Source organism: Artemia franciscana, unplaced genomic scaffold (genome assembly GCF_032884065.1).
Source record: "Artemia franciscana unplaced genomic scaffold, ASM3288406v1 PGA_scaffold_56, whole genome shotgun sequence".
In the NCBI taxonomy this organism is placed as follows: domain Eukaryota; kingdom Metazoa; phylum Arthropoda; class Branchiopoda; order Anostraca; family Artemiidae; genus Artemia; species Artemia franciscana.
Window position 1 is genome coordinate 608,374 of NW_027062696.1, and position 27,983 is coordinate 636,356.

At 36.8% G+C, this 27,983-nt stretch overlaps 1 protein-coding gene across 1 annotated transcript; it reads right to left on the minus strand.

Annotated features, from left to right (window-relative positions):
• Positions 1 to 11: 11 nt before the first annotated feature.
• Positions 12 to 27,976, minus strand: LOC136042028 (transmembrane protein 45B-like). The gene is made up of 4 exons (XM_065726886.1): positions 27,820 to 27,976; positions 23,625 to 23,764; positions 14,135 to 14,361; positions 12 to 617 (listed from the first exon to the last, which is right to left on the minus strand). The coding sequence occupies exons 1-4, from the start codon at positions 27,900 to 27,902 to the stop codon at positions 222 to 224; spliced, it is 846 nt and encodes a 281-aa protein (XP_065582958.1). The 5' UTR covers positions 27,903 to 27,976; the 3' UTR covers positions 12 to 221.
• Positions 27,977 to 27,983: the final 7 nt, after the last annotated feature.

The following is a 27,983-nucleotide window of genomic DNA, read 5'->3' on the forward strand; positions in this document are numbered from 1 at the left end:
TTACATGCATACATCATTCGAAATCTCTTTATCCAAAACATAGACAAACAATGTATTTATTCAAGTTTGTATGAGAGAATGGACTATAACTCTATAGAATACCGTGTCTTAGATTTTTTAAACTGATTTTAGCGTGATAGGCACAGCTTTTCAGCTGGACTATTTTTTCGAGAAGGAAAACCAAATTCATAGATAAGTTCTATAACTGAAGCAAGATAGTCTTATTTTCTCAATGAAGTTCTACCCTCATCGTCTGATGAACTTTCTTCATTGTTGACTCTACCATATTCTACGAGCAACAAATTGTCTTCCTTAAGTCCACATTCTTGGGCAAAAAACGACGAAATACTTCCGATAATAATAACACAGATAATGGCCAATATATAGTGCCAACAGTAGAGTGTCGTTATATTCATCATTTGGTCGTGATCTTCCTGGTTCCAAGGTGCCCATCCGTTTGGAGGGTAGAGAATGAAGCCCACGGTGTAAAACCAAAATCCCTGAACCATTGTAAATAACACTCGACAAATTGATGGTATTATACTTTTTTGATATCGCATCTCAGCAAGAGTTGATATTGCACATGCCATCACTGCGTAATTCAGATAATAATGAACCTAAAAAAAACATTTATTACATCCAGGAATTTAGATTGAACAAACAAATAAATGCACCGTGTGTAAGACCGTGTAGAACAAAATTTTGAACAGACAGCCCCCTGGGTAAGCAAAATGTTATCATCTTTTGGTTCTGGCTGTTTCCTCTGATCAAGGAGGCACACTCGTGCCTCTATAAAGAGGCGAACCACGACAATGTTAAGCGATCTTTGGTTCCAGTGGTCGCAGAGGGATGGAGAGGGATGCTTTTCGTAGCCCGAGCTCCAACTAAGAAACCTGACAAATTTCATCCCCCTCCAACTTTTCCTTCATGGAGAAAATCTAGCCGAAAGTTTCAACCCGTCAACCCCAGCCCCCCTTTAACGTTGTTAGTGGTTAGCTCAGTCGGTAGAGCGTGAGACTTTTAATCCACGGGTCAAGGGTTCAAGTCCCTTACGGGCGGTTTTTTTTCACAAGATCAAAATAAAAGTGTATAATTTTGATAACACCTGGACAGCTTATCATTTGAGAGATAACAGAATATTAGCTTCTTATGAGCAAAAGAAACATTTCGCTCATTCTATCTATTTTTTTCTATTTTATACAATGATTTAAAAGCGGGGGGGGGGGGTCGGGGGGCGGCAGCCACCCAGCTTCCTCTCCTAATTCCTGTACGAGGAGTACAGGAATTATTAAATTACATCCACCATGGATTGTAGAAAAACGTACAGAATTAATATGAAAAAAATTAAACCTGTACAAAAGTGTCTTTAAAAGCGGGGGGTTTGCCTCTCCTAATAGTCTTCTTATAGTCCTAATAGTCTAATAGTCCCATGTTAATTTTTGAAATTCTTAAAAGTTACGAATATCAACATTCAAGTACATCAAAATAATCAGCTCGGCACGGCGAGAATGACAGCAAGCATCATAAAAATCCAGCTCCATTCTAGAAATTAAATTATGTAATTGGAAATTCTCCTTGATTGGAAATGTTTTCCAAACTGAACGCAGACGCCATCTAGCATATCAGAAATGACCTTCCTAAACGCCATCTGTCCTTTTTTGAGAGAAAATTCACAATTTATCACGAGCGCTCTGTAGCAAAAGTACGAGAAGAAGAAGAGTTTGAACGCAAAGTACGAGAACGTGCAAAAGAACTCGAAGAGAAAGAGAAAGAAGCAGCACTCGAAGAGAACATGGACTACCCACAGTATGCAATTCAAGGCGCCACCATAGATAGAGCAGCAGGCGCAATGGAAGACCTTGTGAATGCAAATCGACGACTGCTCGACGCCAACACAAAAGAACAAGTGGCAAAAGAATATTTGTCTCTGAACGTTGACCAGAAACGTGTTGTTGACAAAGTGACGAACGCAGTCAAATCACCCAACAAGACAGCACCAATCCGTATGATTGTCTCAGGATTCGGAGGTACAGGTAAGTCAGTTGTGATAAAAGTGACTCGAAACATCCTCTGTCATCATTTCAGCAAAGACAAATGTCCCGTCATCGTTATGGCGCCCACAGGACTTGCAGCATACAGCATCAAAGGAGAAACAATACACAGATGCTTCAGTTTGCCCGTCGATCAAGCAGAAACCTCCAAATACTCTGAACTCTACACTGAGCAACTGCTGACACCCAGGGAAATCCTACAGAAAACACATCTCTTCATCATTGACGAAATAAGCATGGTCTCCGCGCTCGCATTCATGTACGTCCATCTGCGACTCACAGAAGTCATGAGCATCAACGCTGTCATGGGAAACGCAAATATGCTAGTCTTTGGCGACTTTCTACAACTCAGACCAGTCTCCGCAAACCCACTGTTCAAGCAACTCACACGGCTGGAAATCAAAAATCGGATCGGCTCAATGGGAACATTTGATCTCTGGAGCCACTTTGAATATGACGAGCTCACTATTAACATGCGTCAGAAAACGGACACAGACTATGCCGACCTTCTCGCAAATATTCGCGTAGGAATTTGCACAGACAACAATCACGAACAGCTAAAGCGGCGAAAAATCGAATCTAATCGCAGAGCAACAAACGGGGAGATTGCCGACAAGTATATCGAACTAGTGGCGCTTGGGAAAACACCAGTTATTCTCATGCCAAGAAACGTAGACTGCAGATCGGCAAACGAAACACTACTAGCGAAAACCTCAGACAACATTTCCACCTTCACTGCCATCGATAGACTCTCCACCGTCCTCCGTGACAAGCGTATTGAAGCTGAGGCTGCAGAAAACGTAAAGAGCTTTGAAAACGACAGCAAATGAACCGCCGGGTCAATTTCTCACCTCTAACTGGCACTCGGCGCTCGCGTCATGCTACAGCGAAACGTTAACGTAGAAGAAGGTCTCGTCAATGGTTCCATGGGCTATGTTAAAGGATTCAAGATGACAGCGGCAAATATAGCAGTCGGCATACAAGTGCAGTTCGACGGATAAGATAAAATCATGGAAATCGAGCGTGAAACAGTGAAATTCGAGGCTCTCAAAGAGGTGTACTAGACACGTAGATAGTTTCCTCTGACGCTGGCCTACGCCATCACCATCCACAAATCCCAAGGACTGAGTCTACAGACTGCACTAGTTGACGCAGGTGATCGCTGTTTTGGACCAGGTATGATCTATGTAGCTCTCTCGCATGTCACCATGAGCGAAGGTCTACACCTTCTTGACAGAAGGAAAATTTGTGTAGACACAGAAGCTCTAGTCGAGTACAATAGACTGCGACAAAAGTATCGTCCAGATCTTCCCCAGTTCGCCATACCAGAACCCTTCAAAGTTCCCACAGTTCCAGTGGCGAAACAGCAACCAGTTAAACGAAAACCGAGTAGCAGCACCAGCATAGACGTACCGCCAAAGAAATCCAAACCTGATGCAGCCAAAGATAAGCCCAAGACTAACTCAACTCCCGCACGGAAAGTGAAACCCACTACAAGTGAGGGGAAGAAAAAAGCGCCCACCAAGAGATTGAACGCGGAAGCAGTTGAAACCTCGTTTCCCACAAAGAAAACGCAGCACGACACAGCTGTCAAACAAAACTATCGCAGTGGCATTGGCCCGGGTATAAAAGGCCTGAAAAATACAGACGGCTCAGCGTGCTATGCGAACGCAACGATGCAAGCCTTTTTGCCATGCACTACGAGCTGTTCGAAGTACTTTCAGTTATGCACGGACCTCTCGCCGAAGAACTCAAACGATTGGCACTCAGTTCGCTCGGAAAGAATGACACTATGGACACTGTGCGTAGCCTCCTGCCGCCACAGCACAACTACACAGGCAGTGATCAGCAATCGCTTTGCGAATTCTGGTTCCACCTATTTGAACAACTCGACGCAGAACATCAAGCCAATGACATGAGCCCCCTTCGCTCCCTGTACCAGTTCAAGATTCATCGATTTTCTGTCTGCAACACGTGCCACTGGTCCAAAACCGCATTGCACCCAGAAGGTACTCCAGACTGTCCATTTCCGATTCCAGGTGTTCTAAATCCCAACGAGCCTGCGATCAACGAAATTATCGACAACAACGACATTTCTTTCAGTTTGGTTCTAATCCCAGAGCAGCCCGGCGAAACATGTCCCAACGGTCACGTCACCAAACTGAGAAAAGTCTTCACTCAAGCTCCCGAGTACTTGGCCCTCAATCTGGACAGACGAACACTCTGCCACAAGATTACGCGACGCGTCATTGACTTCGACCCGGAGCAAATTCTTTTACACAGAACATATGACGCTGACCTCAGACACGGCAACATCTACAACCTCGGCACAATGTCATCAATACGATACCGTGCAATTGCTGTTGTCATTCACTCAGGGTCTAGCTTTGGAAACCAGGGCCACTACTATGTATACCGCAGAACACTGGAAGGTGCATGGTGCAAATGTAACGACTCTGAAGTAAGAGTTGCCAAAAACGCGTCAGAAATAGACTTTTCAGGTATGACATTCATGATACTTCAGAAACTGTGAATCAGCCATTAACAGTACTTTAATTCTCGTTTCAGATTCCAGTTGCCATCAAATGTCACAAAACGTAAACAATCTGTTTCTCTAGAAACAACTGTCCACATCTGTTTTTTTAAAAACACCAAAACCGTCAGTGATCTGCCGCGGTTAGGCAGTAGGACTACCTTTTCTTCCCCGTAATCTGTTGTCTGTCATCGGTCAGAGCTTGCAAGCTTAAGAATCATAGTCAACCATGACACAGCACAGCAGTACAAAAAAAAACCAAACACACAACAGATTACAAACAGTGACGCCTCATCGTGGCGGGGAAGTGGCAACGGTTAGCATTTACGTTAAATGTCATCGTACATGAATACGATTATCATTTCAACCCGTGTATGAATACACGACTTTAAAATGCACTTGCAATATAAGTTTTTGATTGAATTTATACAATAAAATCTGATGATATTAAAAACAATATAGCTGAGGAGAGAATGAAAAATCCATATAAAAATCAACCCGTGAGTAGCAGTTTAATTTTGAAATAGAATATAACAATTCGAAATTTTAGCAGATCTCGACGACGATGAAATAATTGACGAGAGTGCCGAAGTTTCATCTGTTCCTAGTGTGACTATTGTGCAAAGTTCTGAACAAGTCGTTGTGAAACCTTTTATACAAAAACGACCTCAGCCATTCACTCGTCTTCAACGCCCAAGTTTACCAAGAAGAATCAATGACTCACCTCTTCGTCAAAGACAGCACCAACCCACTCCAGATTCACTCCTAAGTGAAAGTGATTCTGACTATTATGATGAAAGTGATGATGAAATTGTTGACAATTTTAAAGAAAATAAGTTAGAAAAAGTCAAGATTGTGAATGGACGTGTAAGATGCTTCGATGTGGGCAATTTCCCCCATTCTGGTAGCTGTAAAAAATTTATAAATTGTGTACGAGTTGACTCTGGAGCTGTAAGATATATGTCCAAAAGAACTGACTTTTGACCCTGTTGGGGGACTTTGCAACTGGGGCAATCCTCAGCGATGTCCGAAATAAGTGTGATATAAATATGCTTTAAGTATATATTTTATAGCCTTTAAGTGCTCTTTGCCAATTTTTAGGTGAATTTTCAAATGTTGCGAAGAAGTTTAAGTTTTTCTCGATTTAATGAACCGTGGATATTTACTTATTTTATATAAATAGTTGCTAAATAAGATAAATAATATATAATTTACTATAATTACCTAAAGATGTTTCCTATATGAGAAGGCATTTTTAGAATAAATTCTTTATTATAGGCTTTTGGACGTAGCGATCAAAATAAAAGTGTATAATTTTGGTAACACCTGGACTGCCTATCATTTGAGAGATAACAGAATATTAGCTTCTTATGAGCAAAAGAAACATTTCGGTCGTTCTATCTATTTTTTTTTCTATTTTATACAATGATTTAAAAGCGGGGGGGTTGGGGGGCGGCAGCCACCCAACTTCCTCTCCTAATTCCTGTACGAGGAGTACAGGAATTATTAAATTACATCCACCATGGATTGTAGAAAAACGTACAGAAATAATTTGAAAAAAACTTCGTTTTCTTAAAGAGTTAAAGAGGCTGCGTCCCAAAGTCGAACCTTAAAACGTACAGGAATTAGGAGAGGCAGTTGGGGGGCTGCCGCCCCCCAAACTCCCCGCTTTTGAAGACTCTTTTGTACAGGGTTTTTGTTGTGGGGGGACTTCATTGTTACTAATTACTAGTTTCGGCGCAATGGTTCTCCTGTCCTCTTGTGTTTAACATTTTTCGAAGTAATTCCATTATTCATTCATTTCAATTTTTTGTTAATTAAAAGAGGGCCTTTCCGAAGCCAAGAGCGGGGGGTTAGGGGGGCGGCAGCCCCCCACAACAAAAAACTTGTTCAAAAGAGTCTTTAAAAGCGGGGGGTTTGGGGGCGGCAGCCCCCCAACTGTCTCTCCTAATTCCTGTACGTTTTAAGGTTCGACTTTGGGACGCAGCCTCTTTAACTCTTTAAGAAAATTAAGTTTTTTTCATATTATTTAATAAAAAAGAAAAAAATTTTTTTTAATTGAAAATAAGGAGTAACATTGAAATTTAAAACGAACAGAAATTATTCTGTATATGAAAGAGGCTGTCTCCTCCTCAACACTCCATTCTTTACGCTAAAATTTGACTCTTTAAAACAATAAAAAACTTTAGCGTAAAGAGCGTGGTCATGAAGAGGGGACAGCCCCTTTCATAAAAAGAATAATTTCTGTTCGTTTTAAGTTTTAATGTCACTCTTTACTTTCAGTTAAAAAACTTTTTTTTCTTATTTGATTTCTGAACGTTTTTGAATTAATGCAGATTTTGAAGATTGCTAACGGTACATGAACAGTTAAAACGAAATTCGCACATTGATTTTACTTTATTTTAACTAATAACAGCCCAAGTTTGGTTATGTTCTAGTTATTTAAGAATGACTCCTGAATCACAAAGGCTGTTTAATTAGAATGATGACCTCTTTTAAAAGTAAAAAAAAACTTTAGCATAAGAGCTAATTATTAAGTAGAAGCAATTCCTCTCTTATACGTAATATCTGCTGTTCATTTCAAGTTGTAATGTTGCTCCTTACTTTCAGTTGAAAAAACTTTTTTTTTAATATTTAATTTCTGATCATTTTTTAAATAGTGCTTTGAAATCCGGTGCCCCCTTAACGTAAAATTCCCGTCCCCCATGACAAATTCCTCCACGGAAAGATCCTCCAACGTAACTTTCTCCCCCTGAATCCCTCCCCGTCATAAAAATCCCGCTTGAAAACGTTTGTATACCTCCCAATAACCAATGCTATATGTAAACAATGGGCAAAGTTCGCAACTTACAGCCTTTTTCCCGGGAATCCTGGGAAGATTGAGTCATTCTCAAAGACATAGTTATTAGATTTTGGGACTATACTGAACAAAATGGCCAATTAAAAATTTTAATCGGGTGACTTTGGGGAAAAATGAGCGTGGGAGGGGAACTAGTTGCCCATCAGTTTTTTAGTTACTGAAACAAGGCACTAGAGCTTTTAATTTCCGTTCGAACGAGAATTATCACATCTTAGGACCACTTAGGACATCTTAGGACCACTGGTTCGATATAATAACCCAAAGGAAAAAAACAAAACAAACAAATAAACACGCATCCGTGATCTATTTTCTGGCAAAAAATACAAATTCCACATTTTTGTAGATAGGAGCTTGAAACCTCTACAGTAGTGTTCTCTGATACGTTGAATCTGATGGTGTGATTTCCGTTAAGATTCTATGACTTTTAGGGTATCTTTCCCCCTTCTTCGCAAATAAGGCAAATATTATCAGGCTCTTAACTTTGATGGGTAAGATTAAACTTGATGAAACTTATATATTGAAATCATCATAAAAATTCGATTCCTTTGATGTATCTATTGGTATCAAACTCCATTTTTTAGAGGTTCGGGTACTATTGAGCTGGATCGCTTCTTACTTACAGTTCGTTACTACAAACTGCTTGATTATAAATTTAGTTTGTATGAACATCAGTGCTACAACACCGATGTTTTTATAGTTGTTTTGACCATGCATTTACTGTCAGTAAATACACATTTGTTTATTTAGTATCCAAGTGAAAAAAAGTATAATCTCGGCCTTCTGATTATTTCCTCTGATAACAGTGCGCTTACAGTTAATAGGACCATTAGTTCTACGACTATTTATTACCTAGAAATTCACTGTCATGCTGCAATAAATGATAAGTAAACACTTCTACAGCAGCCTTACTATGAGTCTGATGGTAATAAATATATACGCATGCGTAAATGGATACCAACAATGGTGCAATATTTAAAATCATGGATCCAGCTGTGGAAAAATTGCCTTCCAGTACATAGGGAACAGAGATTAAAAAAAAAATAAATAAAAAATAAGGGCACAAATGGTAAGTGTGGGTATTGCGGAATTGGGGATAATAAATTATCCCATTTCCTCATGGAGTGCCAGGAGCTTGAACGTCTTAGGGATGAAATTTGGGGGACCATCAGTTGGTGCTACTAAGGCGGGAGAGGCTCAGTTGATCCCGAGTGAATAAAAAATAAGTATTTTTTTTATATTGAGTGTGTGTCCTATGCAGTGTTGTATCATTAAATCATGTGGTGTATGGCCGTAGGGCTCAAATAAGCTTTTTCTTTCTTTCTTTCTTTCAATGATTTTTTTTTTCTAAGTAATGAACCATAGTCAAGTTGACCGCCCAAAACCCGCCGAAAGTTATAGCTTAAATTCCTTAGGATCTAGAGTTTCTATTACAGCTACAGTGGTTTTTTGATGAAAATTAAGCATAATTTTTTTTAAATTCAACGTGGATTGAGGCAATGAAACTTAGAACAAGGAGAAATTATTCTACATAAGCGGAAAGATATCAACCCTCCTCTATCACTTCATGTTGGGATTTTTATTTTTTCCCTCAATTCTTCAAGAACGAATTCCCCAGCAAAAGAGCAGTGAAATGATTTTTTTTTTCTTTCGCCTCACCTTAAGGAGTGTTTGGTATTTATTTAAAAAATATTTGAGTGCAAATATTTCAAAATTCTGAAATGTAGAAAAAAACTATATTTAAATGCTTCAATGTCTAGTGGTATGTAATTCAGCAATGATGGGACGCAAGGAAGGCATTCTATCCAGTACAGTTTTAATGGTCGATTTGTCTTAAGAGTGTCCGTTAATAGTAAATTGTTTGTTTAATTTATATGTTTTGGATGAAAATAAAAAATGTCTATGTCAGTTTTAATAGTAAGATTTCTTCACGAGCCTTTTAGAACATAACTATTATTTGACTACTTAAAAGGATCACTAAATTAGTAAATTGTAAATGGAAAGAGCTTTTTCACAAGCTTCTGCGGCTAACAATCTGATTCAACCCCTCTTGCAATGAATAAAAAATAGGAAAACCAAAATATGACGTGTATAATAATTCTTTCAAAATAACCCCAGGCCTGGAAAATACAGAAAATGTTATTATTTACATTAAGATCTTGTTGAATTTTCCACAAGATTCTATGATGTGTCAAATTTAGCAAGATAAAAGCCCCCTGAGTTGATTCAAAACATGTGTCGTACCAACTATGTCAACTTTCTACAATTATATTCCTTACTGAGAAATTTTTTGAATAAAGTGTCTTTTAAGGTCAATGCTATGAAAGTTACGTATCGTAACTTTCATAGCATTGACCAAATCGACCATTGACCTGCATTGACCTGCAAGTAGAGACTTGCAGGCATCAAAAATTATCATTACAATGTATACAAAGATTAGTTTACGTATTTAACAAGCTCCTTCTGGAAATAGTCCACCATATACCGCTTTCAAACTCCACTAAAAAGATTTTTTAATTTTTGAAAAAGAAAGATAATTCCAAGACTATCAACCTTGTTAACAGAATTACAAAACTTGGTAAGAAAAAAGGGGCATTCACTTTCTATGAATAACTTAGTTTTGCGGAATTTGCCGTCATCGTAATGTAGTTTTGATGGATAGCTTCAGTTTTGGTACAAGGTATTTTCAAATAAGCATGAGCAGTAGAATCTTTTTCGCTATATGGTCTCTCGTAATCTCCAGTTTTTAATTCCAACTATTATGGGAGGCAAATACTGTTCTTGACTTCATGGCTACTATTGTTGCCAAAACTGCAAAATTTATGCTTTTCTTTTGCACAATGTGAAACATGAGTGCTTGACAGAAAAGACCGAAAACCTATCTTTTATCAGAGGCAGCGCTATAACGTTGCCTATTGTAAAGGCTATAAGGCTTCAATGTTTTATTATTCATTTTTTTTCCCAGAAGCACTTCATATGGAGGGGTTTGTTGTATAAACTTCGGAGGCAGCTCATTCGATTAGAAATTGGAAGTTCTGGTGGCCTTTTTAAGAGTCAAAAGTGATCGGAGGGCATATACTTCCCACGCCCACTTTCCCCCAAATTCATACGATCAAAGTTTGGAGATAACCATTTTGTTTCAAATTACCCAAAGATAAGATAACAAAAACACCATGGTTAACAAAACCTCCAGAGCCCAGGGGCAAGTGTTGCAAGGTGCACCCCGGAGGAATAAAAGGTTTTGATGGAAGTGTTGGTCATATAAGCTTTGGAGGAAGCTCACTCGATTGGAAATCGGTCATTCTAGTGCCTTTTTGAGAGTCAAAAGTGATCGAAGGACAACAAGCACCCCACCCTCACGCTCTCTTTTCACCAAATGCATCACAAAATAATTTTGAGAAAGGAATTTTGCTCAAAATAGCCCAGAGATCACATAAGAATGCCTCCAATATTGGCACAAAACCCCCCAGATCCCGGGGATGAAAACTGTAAGCCATCTCCCGGGGGCATATGTGGCTATAATGGAAGGGGTGGTAGTACAAATTTTTATATTCACAGTGGGGCTCACACTCACAGTCACTCACTCACTTACACTCACTCACACTTAATCACTTGCGGAATCACTGACTCAAACTCCCTCACACTCACACTTGCATTCAAACTCATTCACTCAGTCACACTCGCAAGTATTTATATTTTTGATGGACTTCTTGTTTTGATAGTCTAGATCCTTAATATGCCATAAGCTTTAACTTGCATTTGAATGCGAACATTTTCAAACTTTTAAATCCGTAAAAACCTATTACGCAGTAATTAAACAGCTTTGACCCCCCCCTAAATGTTTAGAAAAATAAATTTTTGGGCGGGAATAAAGTGGGAATCTTCAAGGAATTTTGAAGGAATGTTGAAACGCATCAAAACACACTAATTAAAACTTATTTTAATAAGTTTAAAACTTTTATTTTAAAACTTTATTTTAATAATAATTTTAACTTATTTTAATGATTAAGCATAGGACGTGAAAACGTAGAAACATTCATTTTATACACTAATAAAAACTTCGGTAATAAAAACAAAAAGAAATTAACTAAAAAAAATTCCATAAAAAGAAGTTTTCCAAAGAAAAGTAAAGTGCCTCGTCAAACTTAAGACCAGTAAAAATAAATTCCCATAATGGTTCAAATTCAAGAAATACTATGTTTATCCAGTTAAAAAAAAAACTTATTTGCAATATCTCAAGATCAGATAAGGGTACAAGTTGAAGCTTGAGGCTAAGAGTATGTTAACGGGAATGTTAAAAGTGATTGGGGGAATGGTAATAAAAACAAACAGAAATTAACTAAAAATATTCCATAAAAAGAAGTTATTCAAAGAAAAGTAAAGTGCTTTATCAAACTCAAGATCAGTAGAAATAAATTCCTATAATGGTTCAAATCAAAAAATACTATGTGCATCCAGTTAAAAAAAAAGTATTTGCAATATCTCAAGAACGGCTAAGGTTATAAGTTGAAGCTTGAGACTAAGGGTATGTTAGCAGGAATGTTGGAAAATGATTGGGTGAATTCAAGCCCCCCCCCACCTTGCCCTTTTAGATGTACCCTCCCCTCAACACTGATTACAATTTTGAAAAATTAAGTTTGTTCGAAATAGGCAAAATAACTAGTAACTATACCTCCGAGGATGCAACACCCCCCCCCCCATACATAGAAACCCCCAGGGTAATAACAGTGAATTATACAATTTACCGATTGAAAACTGGAAATCGATAGGAAATCGGAAGTTCTAGTGCCTTGGTTAAGCGTCAAAAGTGATCGGAGGGCAGCTATCCCCCCCGCCTGTTATTCCCCAAATGCCTGTGATCAAAATTTTGAGATTGCCATTTTGTTCAAAATTACCTAAAGGTCAAATAACAATGCCTCTGGGGTTAACAAAACCCACCACAGCCCCCATTGCAAGGACTGTAAGTTATGCAAGTTGTTTAATACTAACATATATGATTTTTATGGAAGGGGCTCGTATAAACTTCAAAAAAGTTGCATTCGATTTTAAATCGCAAATTCTAGCTCCATTTTTAAAGGGCAAGAGTGATCGAAAGGCAACCAGCCCTTGCGTACTTTTTTCCCAAATGATTTTTTTTTGGGGGGGGGATCATTCGATTGGATATCCAAATTTCTAGTGCCGTTTTTAAGAGTCGACATTAATCGGAGGGTAGCCAGCCCTCCCCTCTTTCACACCCTTTTTTCCACAAATGCATCCGATCAAAATTTTGAAATAGCTATTTTGGTCAAAAATAGCCTACAGTCAAACAACTATAACTCATGAGTTGACAAATGCCTCACTGTCCCGGGGCAAGGGCTGGGACTTATGCAAGTTGCCCATTGATAATATATAAGGTTTTAGGAAGGGGTAGTCGCATTAGCTTTGGAGGGGACTCATTCAATTTGAAATTAAAGTTCTAGCTTCCTTTTGAGAGTCAAAATTGATTCATGGACAACTAGCCCCCCCCCCTTTCCCCAAACACATCCAGTAAAAATTTTAGTGTAGCAGTTTTATAGCAAATAGTCCAAGTCCAAGAGAAAGAAAATTGATTTTGAAATGGGGAATGTAAAATAAACTTGAAACTTTGGCAATCAAAAACAGACAGAAACTAATTAAAAAAAAAAAAACTCCGAAAAATAAGTTTTTTCAAAGTAAAGTAGAGGCCATATTAAACCTAAGATCAGCAGAAAAAATTTCTATATTGATTCAAAGCCAAAACGACCAGAAATTACTCATAAAAACTACAGCAGGTATTGATGTATTGATGAACAAATCTTTAAACGAGTACAACTTAAATTGAATAAATAAATCCAGCTTAAAACTAACAAAAATTCCTACGAACAAGAGTTTGGTACCTTCCCTAACTGTAAAAGTCTAAAGCGTACTGCGTCATTGGCGCTTTACTGAAAACTATATGTGTCTTGGACTATAAACTATATGTTTATTTTATTAGTTCTTTCCAGTTTTGAAAAGAACTGATAACATGAAACTAAATATTTGATATATATTGATATTAAATGCTGAAAACTTATCAGTTAAAGATTTTATTTCATTGTGAATTTTATTTTTATTTTCAATGTCATAAAAAGCACAAAAATAAAATTTTTGTAACATAATTCGTTTTCAGTAAAGCACCAATGACGCAGTAGGCTATGTACATCTACAGTTAGGGAAGGGGGGCAGAAGCCAAATTCTTGTTTGTAGTAATTTTTGTTTGTTTTAAGTCTGATCTGTTCATTCAATTTATGCTTTACTCGGTTCAAGATTTAACTATTTATTTATATTAGTACCTGTTGTATGTTTGTTTGCTATGATTGTCTATTCAATTTGTGTTCGTTTCGGATTTCATTGATCCTTCAATAGTAATCGATGGTCGTTTTGAGTTTGAACGATTATAGGAATTTAATTCTGCTGATCTTATTTTTAGTATGGCCAGGACTTTTCTTTGAAAAACTTCTTTTTCAGAGTTTTTTTTTAATCAATATTAGAAATAGCAAAACAGAAAATTTTTGAAAACCATTTTAAATAGGGGACTTTCATGTTTCTACTAAGTATACACTATTGGGAAAACTAAGAATCGTTTATGTTATTTTATTATCGCCGTCTGAAAAAAGAAATTGTTAGGTGGTTCTGAGAGGCCCAAGTTCTGGTTACCTGTTTATCCATTGATGATCTACCGTGCAAATGATTGGCGAATAGAAATGCTTCAACGGCAAATCCTAATGATGCAGTCAGATAATCTAATTTCTTTGGTAGAAAATTAGTATAGAACATTATGATGTCAACTATTCCATTTAAGCCAAAAAAGAAGAACATGGTGATATGTTGTGCATTTCCATAATGAACAAACTGCCCATTTTCAAAACCGGTAATAGTTTCACCTAAAAAAGAAACAACAGAATGGGACAACTTTGAAATTGCACATATTGGAATAAAAAAACGAAAAAACAAAAGCCATAACAAAAGTTTTCACTTACAAGAAAGAATCCTTGAAGGTAGAATGACTAGCATACTGCCAATGAACCTATATATGAGACTGCAAGATATTCACAACGATTCGAGCGGCTTAGGCAAGTCAAATTTTACGTTAGTATATTGTCACTTGGTTGCCACTTACACACTCGGTTGTCACTTACTATTGACAACCGATCTTCATTATTGTATTTTGATCTTGTTTTTAAAGATGGTCAATGATCTTCACTGCTTGATCTGTCGTTTCATACTAGCTATCACTAGAATCGCATACTAGCTATCCTACACTAAATATTAATCTATGCAAAGAAAAGATGCTGATAATCTTATATGTTTACTCACTATCGTATTTAGATCTTATTTTTAATGCTGGTCCATGATTTTCGCAGCTTGATCTGTAGTCTCATGCCTTTCATGTGTATAACTTGAGACACCCACGGAAGCATATATCTTGGCAAGAACTGAGGACCCTTATGAGGACTTCAAGCAAGCATAAAATATAATTCAAAGAAAAATCACAAAGAGTAATTTGCAGCCTGTAAGTTCACGCAAAGTCCATGTTTATTTGATTTTTATGCTTGGTTCTAAGCTTTAAAGTATTAAATAAAAAAAACTAGTTTTTTTAGCTGAAAGTAAGGAGCGACATTAAAACTTAAAACGAACAGAAATTACTCCGTATATGAAATGGGCTGTCCCCTCCGCAGTCCCTCGCTCTTTACGCTAAAGTTTGACTCTTTGCAACAATTCTACTTTTTAAAACAATTAAAAACTTTAGCGTAAAGAGCGTGGGACTGTGGAGGGGACAACCCATTTCATATACGGAGTAATTTCTGTTCGTTTTAAGTTTTAATGTCGCTCCTTACTTTCAGCTAAAAAAACTAGTTTTTTTTATTTAATTTCTGAACGTTTTTGAATTAATGCATGTTTGATTTTGGCTCTCCGCACATAAATTATTGAAATGAAATTAGTATATTAATTTTTTTTGGCTAAATGGCTTTCTCTTAGTTCTGATCAGACGATTTTGAGAAATAAGGGGTGGGGAAGGAGGCCTAGCTGCCCTCCAATTTTTCGGTTACTTAAAAAGGCTACTAGAACTTTTAATATTCAACGAACGTTTTTATTAGTAAACAATATACGTAACTTAAGAATTAACTTACGTAACAAACTTTTATATTCTTATATTTTTATTATGTGTACGAGGGGGTTTGTACCCTCGTTAATACCTCGCTCTTTACACTAAATTGTAAGTTTTGTCCCAATTCTTTAGGAATGACCCATGAATCAAAAAGGCCGTAGAATAAATAGTTGAAATCACTAAAAATATTTTAGCATAAAGAGCGAGGTATTTATCTCCTCCTAAATACCTCGCTCTTTATGCTAAAGTATTTTTAGAACCCGTCATATGCGTAATAATCTCTGTTCGTTTTAAATTTCAATGCTATTCCTTACTTTCATTTGAAAAAACGTTTTCATGTTTATTTTTTCATTGTTTTTTTCATAGTAATGCTAGAAAATCCTGCGCCCTTTACATTGAATTTTTCTTCCCCCATGACATATTCCTCAAAGGAAAGATCCTCCCACAAAGCCCTCTCCCATCAACCCCACCCCAAACCTAAAAATTTCCGTGAAAACGTCTGTACACTTCCCAATAACCATTACTATATGTAAACACTGGTCAAAGTTTGTAACTTGCAGCCCCTCCCTCAGGGATTGTGGGGGAGTAAGTCATTCCCAAAGACATAGTTATTATGGTTTTCGACTATGCTGAACAAAATGGCTATCTTAAAATTTTAATCTGTTGACTTTTGGAAAAAAATGAGCATGGGAGGGGGCCTATTTGCCCTCAAATTTTTTTGGTCACTTAAAAAGGGCACTAGAACTTTTCAATTCCGTTAGAATGAGCCCTCTCTCGACATTCTAGGACCACTTGGTCGATAAGATGACCCCTGGGAAAAAAAACAAAAAAACAAATAAACACGCACCCGTGATTTGTCTTCTGGCAAAAAATACAAAATTCCACATTTTTTAGATAGGAGCTTGAAATTTTTGCTATAGAGTTCTCTGATATACCGAATGCGATAGTGTGATTTTCGTTAAGATTCTAGGGGATGTTTCCCCCTTTTTTCCAAAATAGGGCAAATTTTCTCAGGCTCGTAACTTTTGATGACAAAGACTAAATTAATTGAAACTTATATATTTAGAATCAGCGTAAAAATTCGATTGTTTTGATGAATCTTTTAGCATCAAAATTCCGTTTTTTAGAGTTTCGTTTACTATTGAGCCGGGTCGCCCCTTACTACAGTTCCTTACCACGAACTGTTTGAAAAGAAAATAATTCGGTATTTCGGGGCTTCTGACATTATTACTCCTTTGCGGAAGTTAGGCTCAAAATTGAAAAAGGATTATATTTTTTCTCTGGGCCCCTTTCACCTCTTAGTTCGTTTATTTTCCCGTTAGTTTTCACCTGTTTTCGCTTTATAGTTGTGTTATCTCTTGGCAGTTCTTTCGTTAGTTGAGTTATGCTTGTGGTATATATGTTTTATCGCTCGTATAGTTGTGTTATTTCAAATTATACTCCATAATAGAGAGGCTCCGAACACCCAGCATTGTATATTGAGCTCTTAATTTGACGTTTTTTTCTAACGTGACCAGACTCGTCCTGCACCCTTTTCATTGAATTTTTTTCCCCCATGGCATATTTCTCCAAGGAAAAATCCTCCCACATAGCCCCTTCCCTCAACCCTACCCCCAAAACCAAAAAAATCCCCCTGAAAACGTCTGTACACTTCCCAATAACCATTATTATATGTAAACACTGGTTGAAGTTTGTAACTTGCAACCCCTCCCCCAGGGACTGTGGGGGAGTAAGTCATCCCCAAAACATAGTTATTATGATTTTAGACTATGCAAAACAAAATGGCTATCTCAAAATTTTGATCCGTTGACTTTAGGAAAAAATGAGCGTGGGAGGGGGCCTAGATGCCCTCCAATTTTTTTGGTCACTTAAAAAGGGCACTAGAACTTTTCATTTCCATTAGAATGAGTCCTCTTGCGACATTCTGGGACCACTTGGTCGATACGATGACCCCTGGGAAAAAAAAAAACAAAAAAAAAAAAAACAAACAAATAAACACGCACCCGTGATTTGTCTTCTGGCAAAAAATGCAAAATTCCACATTTTTGTAGATAGGAGCTTGAAACTTCTACAGTAGGGTTCTCTGATACGCTGAATCTGATGGTGCCATTTTCGTTAAGATCCTATGAATTTTAGGGGGTGTTTCCCCCTATTTTCCTAAATAAGGCAAATTTTCTCAGGCTCGTAACTTTTGATGGCTAAGACTAAACTTGATGAAACTTATATATTCAAAATCAACATTAAAATGCGATTCTTTTGATGTAGCTATTGATATCAAAATTCAATTTTTAGAGTTTTGGTTACTATTGAGCCGGATCGCTCCTTACTACAGTTCGTTACCACGAACTGTTTGATACCTGACAAGTGTTTTATACCATATATTTATACCATACAGGGAGTTTACAGCAATAGAAACTTTAAAATAGTAATTTAGAAGGCTTGTTATTAATTTCTTTTATTAACAATTTAACTAAACAATAATTCAACTTTTTTGATATTTGAAGTTTTGTTGAGTTTCCCGTTGTTTCGAAACCCTCAAATAGTCAACAAGAAGACATTTCATCAAATGTTTCGAAATTATGTTTTCCTTCCGGTTCTATATTCAAGGGCGTATCTAGGATTTTGGATTGGGGGTGGGGTATTTTTTTCGGGGAGGGCAAGTTCATCAAACAAATTTAAAGATCGCTTCATAAATTTGTTTATATGCATTTTTGTTACGTTTATGAGTCGGATATTTTTTTTTTTTTGGGGGGGGGGGGTGACAAACTCCCCCTGGATACGGCCTTGTCTATACTCCAAAATAATTTCTTAGGTAAAGACGTGTATTATGGCTTCTTTTGATAAGGCTGAAGCTGGACAAGAGCTTGAGCCGAAATTAAGAAACCTTAAAACACGTTTGATAAGAGCAATCTTGAAAACAAAAACACAAAAACTTTCAAAAGCACTTTTAAAACAGAATGAAGAACTTACTACAATTTTTAAAGGTAATACTATTGTAGTAAGGGAAAATTTTGATAATGAACAAAAACAAGGCATTAGTTCAGACGAAACCACTTACAAAAAGCTGGATTTTGGCCCAACTGAAAAATACACTACAGAAATACGAAATGAACTGGAGAGCCTAAAAAGAAAACTTATACATATCCCTCTGTTTTACTTTAGATGTCACACAAGAGGTTGCTCTGCAAAAAATCAATGGTATAACTCAAAATTCACGAAAAAAAATGTTCCCATTCAACCCTTTTTGCCTACTATTCAAAATCTTATTCATAGAAACAAATTTATCTTATTAAAAAATTAAGGAATCGTCGTTAAGAGGAAAAATTAAGTCTTTACTGTTTCGCAGCATCTACACAAATTATGACGTGAAGAAATGTGAATAAATATTGAAAAATACAACACAGAAGCATTTTGACCTATTTCAGCATAGGTCGGCAACCTTTTGTTGTAAAAGGGCCAAAAGTTTACGATGGGATATTAAGCGGGCCGCACTTAGGTCACATGTTATTACACAGTAGGGTAGTATTGTATTTATACTATAATAAGTATAGCACATCTATAATACTTGTATACAAATATTTTAGGCTTAAAAATAAAACCTTAATGTATATTTTTACTACATTTATTTTAGTTAATATAGTCAATGATATCTTCGTTGTTGCATTTGACTTGCAAGTTTTTTATGCATTCGCTTGCATTTTTGTAACAGAGAAGTGTAATATTGAGTCTAAATGTATGTCTGATAACCAAGAACAGTGTTTTTTCTCGATAATTCAAACATTGAAAAAGTTTTGTCACAAATATATTTACTACCAAACATAGTGATTTTTTGCTCAGCAAAATTTTTAATTTCTTGTAGTTTTCAGAAGGCAAACTTCAATAAAAATCCAGCAAGTTTTTTTTCCTTAAGAGCTATTTTAAGTGTGGTATCACTTTGCAAATTACTGACGTTGATTTGCAAATAACTTGGTACACATCACGTTGATTGGCAAATAACTTGGTACATTACTGATATTCACTGCCAAGGGGTTTTCGAAAATAGCCATCTTACATAAAATCTTTGTGAAATTAGAAACCCGGTTATCAAACTCAGTTTGAAGTTGTATTAATACACTTTTCATTTTAGTATTTTGCCACACAAAATTTGTACCAGCTTTTTCAGCTGTTTCCTTGCAATTTGGAGAATGATCGATATGGACATATCCTTGAGGGGATGAATATATTTCAAAAATACATCTTGACTGATCCACCACGATGGTGAGACTCTACCTGCTGAGTTTTCCTGGAGCATCAGTTAGCACGTGAGGCTGAGAATTTTTGATTGAAAATATAAATTGAGGTGGTAAATACTGACTGCTTGCAGAAACAGGCCCGACTATAGTCACAAGCACAATATCATCCGATTCCTCTCCCTAAATACTTTAGGAGGAACGTGAACTGTTGTCACAGGATTTTCGCCACAGCTGTAAATGTCACTTGCACTAAAAGGAACCTTTTCTAGAACTGACTTCAGGTTTGAGAAGACATTTTCATTGTTGACCCTGTTAAAGCTTGCTACATGACCCAAGCTTGTGGGTTAAGGCTTGCGTAGTAACAGTTGTGGATTTTCAGCTCGAAAACCTACCAGCCAGTCTATCCCTGCCTCTTTGGTATTGTTTCAGTTCAGAGGGATTATCTTTTTGTTTGCTATAGCGAAGTAGTTGATGCAGTCAAAGTCATATGCATTGGCAATTGTAATTAAAATTAGTCGGGGTTGCAGTCGCAATCATTCACATACACAAGTATTTGCAGTTGCAAGTAGTTACAAATTCAAACAGTTAAAAGCAGTCACAGTTAGAAAAATAATAGCAGTAGCACTAATTGCAGAAGTAGTAGTTGTAGCAGCCCTCAAAGCTTCAATTTATTGCTTTCAGCTGTTTTTTAGATATTGTTCATATGCCCTTTTGACAACCTGCATGCATAGAGCACATATTGATTTTGTTCAATATACACTGCAATATCTTTTGATAGTTTCAACTTAATGTCCTTAGCCATCCCAGATATACTGCAGATAGACCAGTTCAACATCCATATTTAGTTATAAATCCCCCCCATCCCCCAACAGGTCACTAGGCATCAACTTGATACCTTTATCCAAACCTAAGATGCAGTAATATGCCCTTATGACAAACTTGGATGGACACAGAATCTTTTGATTTAGTTCAGCATCAACAATAATATGCCCTGAAATTTCCAACGTATCCCCCTTTTTTTGATGGGGGATATTGAACATACACCCTTTTGACAATCTGGATATGTATTGCGCCTTTTGGTTTAATCTTATTCCCCCTCTATTTCTCCTGAAAGTTGAAACTTTATGCCTATTCTGTTCCTGAGATATTGTATCTATGCTCTTTTGACAACCTGGATGTACTTAAACCCTTTTGAAAAATAAAGTTACCCTCGATTTTGTAGATGGGTGTCATCTGGTACATGCTGGGAAATGTCCCAGGGTGTACAATATTTTCCTGTCCCACTATATGCCAGATGACATCCATTTGCAAAATCAAGCGTTATTTTTTTCGTCTGAATGTTTCGCAACAAAGAGGCCACATACCTCAACCAGATAATTTGGCTTTCATTTGATACCCTAAGCACTAGATTTCACTGAACTAAAAAAGAATAAACAAAGAAACACAAAAGAAAAAAAAAATTTTGGGGTGTATTTCCCAAAATTTTAAGATAGATTTGCTCAAAAGCAAATATTGTAACATACCAAAATAATTGATCTAGATTGGATAGTTGAACATCAAACTAACTATGCTAGATGAGGCTTACAGATTTTTTTGAGAATGCTACATGTAAGAATTCTAGATGGTACCCCCTTTCACTTCCTTGTGCATTGGTATGGTGAGTAATATGGTCCACCAGGTCCGTTGCGGCGGGGGTCTTGCGGGCCGTACCAATATTCCTTGCGGCACTTTTATATGTCTTTTTTTTGCCAATCTACTCGTGGAATGTGCTAAATGTCTGCTATACAAGGTTTCCGTCCGGTTCCTTCCTTCTTAGATATTCAAAAAAGCTAGTTTTTTTAACTGCAAGTAAGGAGCAACATTAAAACTTAAAACGAACAGAAATTACTCCGTATGTGAAAGAGATTATCCCCCCCCCCACAACGCCTGGCTCTTTACCCTAAGGTTTTGACTCTGTCACAATTCTACTTTTTAAAACAATAAAAAAAACTTTAGCGTAAAGAGCGAGGCGTTGTGGAAGGGACACCCTCTTTCATATACGGAGTAATTTCTATTGGTTTTAAGTTTTAATGTCGCTCCTTACTTGCAGTTAAAAAAATTGTTTTTTTTTTAATTTAATTTCTGAACGTTTTTGAGTTAATCCATGTTTTGATTTTGGCTCACCGCACATGACTAATTAAACTGAAATTTGCATATTAATTTTTTTTTCGCTAAATGGCTTTCTCATAGTTTTTATCGGATAAAAAAAGAGGTAGGGGAGGAGGCCTAGCTGCCCTCCAATTCGTGGTTACTTAAAAATGCATCGATATTTTTTTTGTTGTTTGTACGAACGTTTTTGTTAGCAATAAACATACGTAACTTACGAATTAGCTTACATAATGAACTTCTATATTCGTATGTTTTTGTTGCTTATATGAGGGTGTTCGCCCCCCTCGTCAATACCTCACTCTTTACACTAATTACTCTACTTCCCCATTCCTTAAGAATGACCCCTGAATCACAAAGGGCGTAGTATAAATAGTTGAAATTATTAAAAATACTTTAGCATAAAGAGCAAGATATTATGGAGGAGACGGACCCCTTAAATACGTAATATTTTATGTTCGTTTTAAGTTTTAACGCAACTCATTACTTCCAGGTGAAATTTTTTTTTTATTTATTTATTTTCTCTTTTTTTTAAATAATGCTAGAAAATCCTGCGCCCCCTTCATGGAAATTCTCTTCCCTCATGAAAAATTCCTCGATGGAAATATTCTCCAACGTAACCCAAACTCTAATTTTTGACCCGGTGACTTTGGGGAAAAATAATTGGCGTGGGAGGGGGCCTAGGTTTCCTCCAATTTTTTTGGTCACTTAAAAAGGGCACTAGAACTTTTAATTTCCGTTAGAATGAGCCCTCTCGCGATTTTCTAGGACCGCTGGGTCGAAACGATCACCCCTGGGGAAAATAAAAAAAAAATAAAAAAAACAATAAAAAAAACACTAATCCGTGATCTGTCTTCTGGCAAAAAATACAAAATTCCCCATTTTTGTACATAGGAGCTTGAAACTTTTAAAGTTGATTTCTCTGATACGCTGAATCTGATGGTTTGATTTTCGTTAAGATTCTATGACTTTTAGGCGGTATTTTCCCCTATTTTCCAAAATAAGGCAAATTTTCTCATTAACTTTAGACTAATCTCATTAACGTAAGACTAATCTTGACGAAACTTATATATTTGAAATCAGTATTAAAATGCGATTCTTTTGATATAACTATTGTTGTCAAAATTCCGTTTTTTAGAGTTTCGGATACTATTGAGCCGGGTCGCTCCTTACTACAGTTTGTTACCACGCACTGTTTGATATATTTTTGGACGATATTTCATGCATTTGGAGGCATAGTCCTTACATCTGTTTCTCGATCGTTTAAAGATATATCATGTCAAATCGAGATTTACGATAGAGCCGGAGGAGAAAGAAAAACTACTTTTTTCTGGATGTTTTGTTAATAAAAATATACGAACTCATGATAATAGATGTTTAAATTTCCAGTTTCACTGAAAAAGGAAGCAGTCATGTATATCATTGATTGATAGGATACCCTGAACACGTTCTCCACAGTGTCTTGATTGGAAACTATTTTGCTTAAGGGAAATTTTATTTTGCGGTGGCTATCCAATCAAATTTTAGCTTTAAAATTAATGATGAGACAAAGGAAACATGAAAAAAGACGAAGAGCCACAATTTTTTGACTTTTGAAATTTCAACAAATTTTCGAAATTTCAAACACTAGAAATCGTAACAAAAATGTTTTAGAGATTACCTAAGATTCCAATAGTTATCGCCATTAGCTTGACTATTCCTTCAATTGGTAGATTTTGGAAAAAGAAACAGTGGTAAGACGCTGAGTTCCGGTAACACATCGAATGCTTAGTCTGCTTCTTCTTGTGCCATAAAGTATACCTAAAAAGATAGTTTCTAATTTTAAAGAGCATGAGTATTAAATAGATCGTTACTAAGAAATACAAGTAAGAAGCGACCAGTGGCGATAATAACAAAGGTTTAAAAAGCGAACTGTTGCGAAAATATGTGCATCAAAATTCTTTTATGATGATCCTTAACATGTAGAGACGATTAAGTTTAAAGTTATACATCCAAAGTTATTATCAAATCTGAATTTGAAGAATTTTGGAGAAAGGCAAAAAACGCCTTTAAGAACAGTACCAATCTTGATGAGAACTGGATGATCAAATCAGCATATATGAGAACCCTAGAGTTGAGATTTTAAGTCTCGATCTAGAAAAATACGAAATTTTGTATTTTGTCCGAGTAGAACGATGACAGAGCCGTGCTTGTCTGATTCTTTATATTTCTAGGGGTGATCTTACTAAACTACTGTCACATAACACCAGTAAGGTTAATTTAAATGAAAATTAGAAGTTACTGAGCCTTTTCAGGTACCATTAGGTATCAGGCCACATGGTAAAAGTGAGGATTTCTGCCATATTGTGGCACAAAGCAGCAATTTTAGTTTGAAAAGCTACAAAATGGTCTCGAGTGACAATGAGCTCCCGAGCAAAATTCTATTGTAGTCAAACAACTTAAAATTATCCTTAAGATATTTACGTATTATCTCGGCTTCAGAGGCCCCAAGACCGAGCAAATGCATGTTTGTCGCTAAACCATCATTCAGTGTACGCAAATAAATGATTATCATAGGTATTTTTTTTTTATAAAGTTTGACCCGGAAATTAAAGATGAGTTCAGGATGTTTTTCATTGGGTAGCGAGAGGGGAGGGGGGCTGAAACCTCAAAAAATACAATTTTTAAGCCATAGTTTTCTCCCCAGCAATTAGAGCTCCTTCAGATAAATACGGATGAAGGGAGTGGGTTGGATCAATTTAAGCCATAGCTTCCCACAATTTTATGGAATATATTCGGATCAAACCAGCAAAATGAGCGCTACAGGGTGATAGATCTTCTCATACTGCGGAAATACGTAGACTGCAACGCCTACACAGAAGAAGGAGGAAGGTAGTAGAACTCCCCTTAAAAAAGCAAAATCTACGACCCAAATAATAATTTCCCGCACTGCAGACACCTCCCCCCAGATAAATAAATCTGAGAGTAACATATTTCAAGCACGACTGTCATGTAACACATAATTTAGACTTGAAAGTAAACAGATGGAGTAAGGCGGGATGGCAGCGAGCTCTTAGGTTCGATAAAATAAACAATTCATCAAATAAAATTAAAATTGACATTTAAGTTTCAAAACTGTGATACTTTGACTCCTCAATTCCAATTTCGGATTACTGGCATGTCCAAAAATCTATAAGAGCTGAATTCTCTTTAGTCCTTTGACTCAGAGAGACAGTCTAATCCCATTATGTCCCACTGCTATAGTATGCTTATGCAACAGAAAATGACGATTAATTTAAGGTTATTTCGCTAATTTGTCAGCTAAAAGGTTAAAGCTACAGTGATAACAGTGGTCAAATATAGTTCTGAAGCATGGGCACTCCAAAAAGCAGATGAAAATTTACTAGATGTTTTCCAGAGAAATTGCCAACGGATTGTTCTGGGTACCAGGCTGACTGACCGTATTTCAAACAGTAGGCTGTACGGAAAATGTGGTTCAATCCAGCTTTCTAGGGCTATAATGAAAGAAAGTCTGAGATGGCTAGGCCACGTTCTACGGATGAAGGATGACAGATTACCGAAGATTGTCCTTTTTGGCCAACCGTCTGGGGCTACACGGAAAGTAGATCGTCCTTGTCTGGGTTGGGAGTATGTCATAAATAAAGATTTAAAGGAAATGGGAACTTCCTGGGAGGGTGTAAAGAGGGAGGCTTTAAATAGATTAGGTTGGAAGAGGAGCGTGCGTAGCTGTGTTGGCCTCAGCGGCTTGGTGCTGCTGTGACTTATTAGTAGTAGTAGTAGCAGTGGCAGCAGCCTGGTAAAGAACAAATATCACCAATGAAATTTAAAGTTTTATGTGTAGAGGGATACATGGTTAGTTTAATATCGACTGAAATGGTGGTCAGTAGAGGAAAGTGGGCAATCAAATAGTTAAAGAAGACAAAGTAATTACGCAATTCTAAGAAGAGGGCGTAAATCTTTAAAAGTGGACGAACTTGAATAATATTTTTATTATTCAAGTGGTTGTGATTTAAAACCATAAATGCAACACTTCAAACCTCAAAAGCAAACATGCATGAAACCATGCTGTATCAGAGGTTTCACACCAGTAACATTGTCCTTGTTTTCGTCCCTTTTCTCTGCGGGACATCATATTGGACGGCTTTACATGAGGCTAGACATCAATGATATTGTCCTTTTCTTCCCTGCGGGACATCATATTGGACACCTTTATAAGAGGTTCCACGTCAATGACATTGTCCTCATTTCGTTCTTCCTCCTGGAGGGACATCATAAGAGACTGCCTGACTTAGAAATTTCAGAGAAACCTCATTCTTAAGGGTCTTGGATTCAACCAGCCTTAGGGACATAAATTTGACTGTGAGAGGAGGTGGGTGATATTGCGGTCAAAATCAATTTGGAATTGACAGTGTTAAAAGAACCAAACGTTGGATCATCAGACTTGGCATGCATTAAAAATCTTGCTCACGGATTTTCAGCTACTTAACGCTGGGAGGTATAGCCTCTCTTTTTGTAGATTTTGCGGTTATACTAGTACACTTCTTCTCTTCACTACATGGCAAATTAATAAACTTCTAAATGGATACAGGTGTCTATAAAACTTCTTTCTTTGAAGTCCTATGATGAGCGCTATTATTTTCGAAGTATTGTGGTAAAAAAAGTACAGCTTTCTTTATATTATTATTCTTTTGTTAGAACATTCATTTTGGAAGTGTCTAGACTTCTAAAAGAAGTATAGTTTAACCTACAGAGTAAACGGCTGAGCAAAGGCGTTGAATTATGAAAATTAAGGGAAGAGGGGAAAACCTATTTTTCCCAATATTTTTTTTATGGCCGGGTGGGGAGGGCAATCTTGTCGTTTTGATAAGGTTTTTTCAATGAAAATGACAAAAAAGTATCTTTTAATGAGAATACCTGAAACAAGGAATTTTTGGAAATTTAGGGGGGCAAAAAAGTCTAGGGGGCACTTTCCACCCTACCCCTTTCCCAAGTGAGATCACTGGGGCTGAAGGGATGGGAGCTCAACCCTCGCCACCGCTTCGCATATGGGAGATTTTAATGTCCGTCCAAAATTCAAAATTCATCGTTTTTCTCCATTTTTAACATCGCATTCAGAGTTAGCTTGATTATGAAAGTGCAATCAACTTTCTAAGCCCTCTAGTTGGGGCCTCAGTTCACCCATTTACCCATTTTAAATGGTTTGATTAAGACAAAGCCCGGACAAATACAAAATGTGTCATTAGATGGATAAACTATGGTCAGTTTACCCTGTTGTTTATATGTGTAAATAGGACGGATTCTCTCTCAAATTCTGTCGCCAACAAAGCTGACTCTAATAGGTTTTCTATAGTGCTGTGGAAGAACTTAGAGTACAAGCTTAACATGTAAATTGGTCTGAATTTGGGCGTTATTTTTAGTTGACCTATGGGTAAATGAGGTTACATGCTTAAGCCACTTAGAAACGAGACAACGAAACTATGTAGAAGCCCACAAATTCTTACACTAAATAAAATGAAGAGCAATTATTAAGAAAGCAAAGAGGCGTACAATTAATTCAAATTACAACCCTACCTAATGCACTTATAAGTCTTTTTTAAATAGCTCATGTTACTCCTAGAAAAATTTATATCATATTACATGGCTTATAACAGTTTTCTAATCCCCCCTTAATATATATTACGACATATCTTTGATCTCCAAAGCACCGGCTTTTCTATCTTTCATTCACAATGTGTCAGTGTCAGTACAATTATTTGCTCACAATATGAGAAGCTAGTTGCTTTTAGCAGTAACTATTAAAGCAGTAGAAAGCTGAAAATCGAAAGCCTCCTTTCCGAAGTAAGAACGAGACATACCTTTGAAAAATTGCCCAAGTCCACCAAAACGAGAATCCAATAAAAAATGTTCCGGGTAATACATGGCCTAACAACGTTCCCATATCTCTCTTATATTCTGTGTGGATTATACTGAACTTGAGTTGTACTGTGCTATAGAAATATCTATAACCGAAATTATGGCT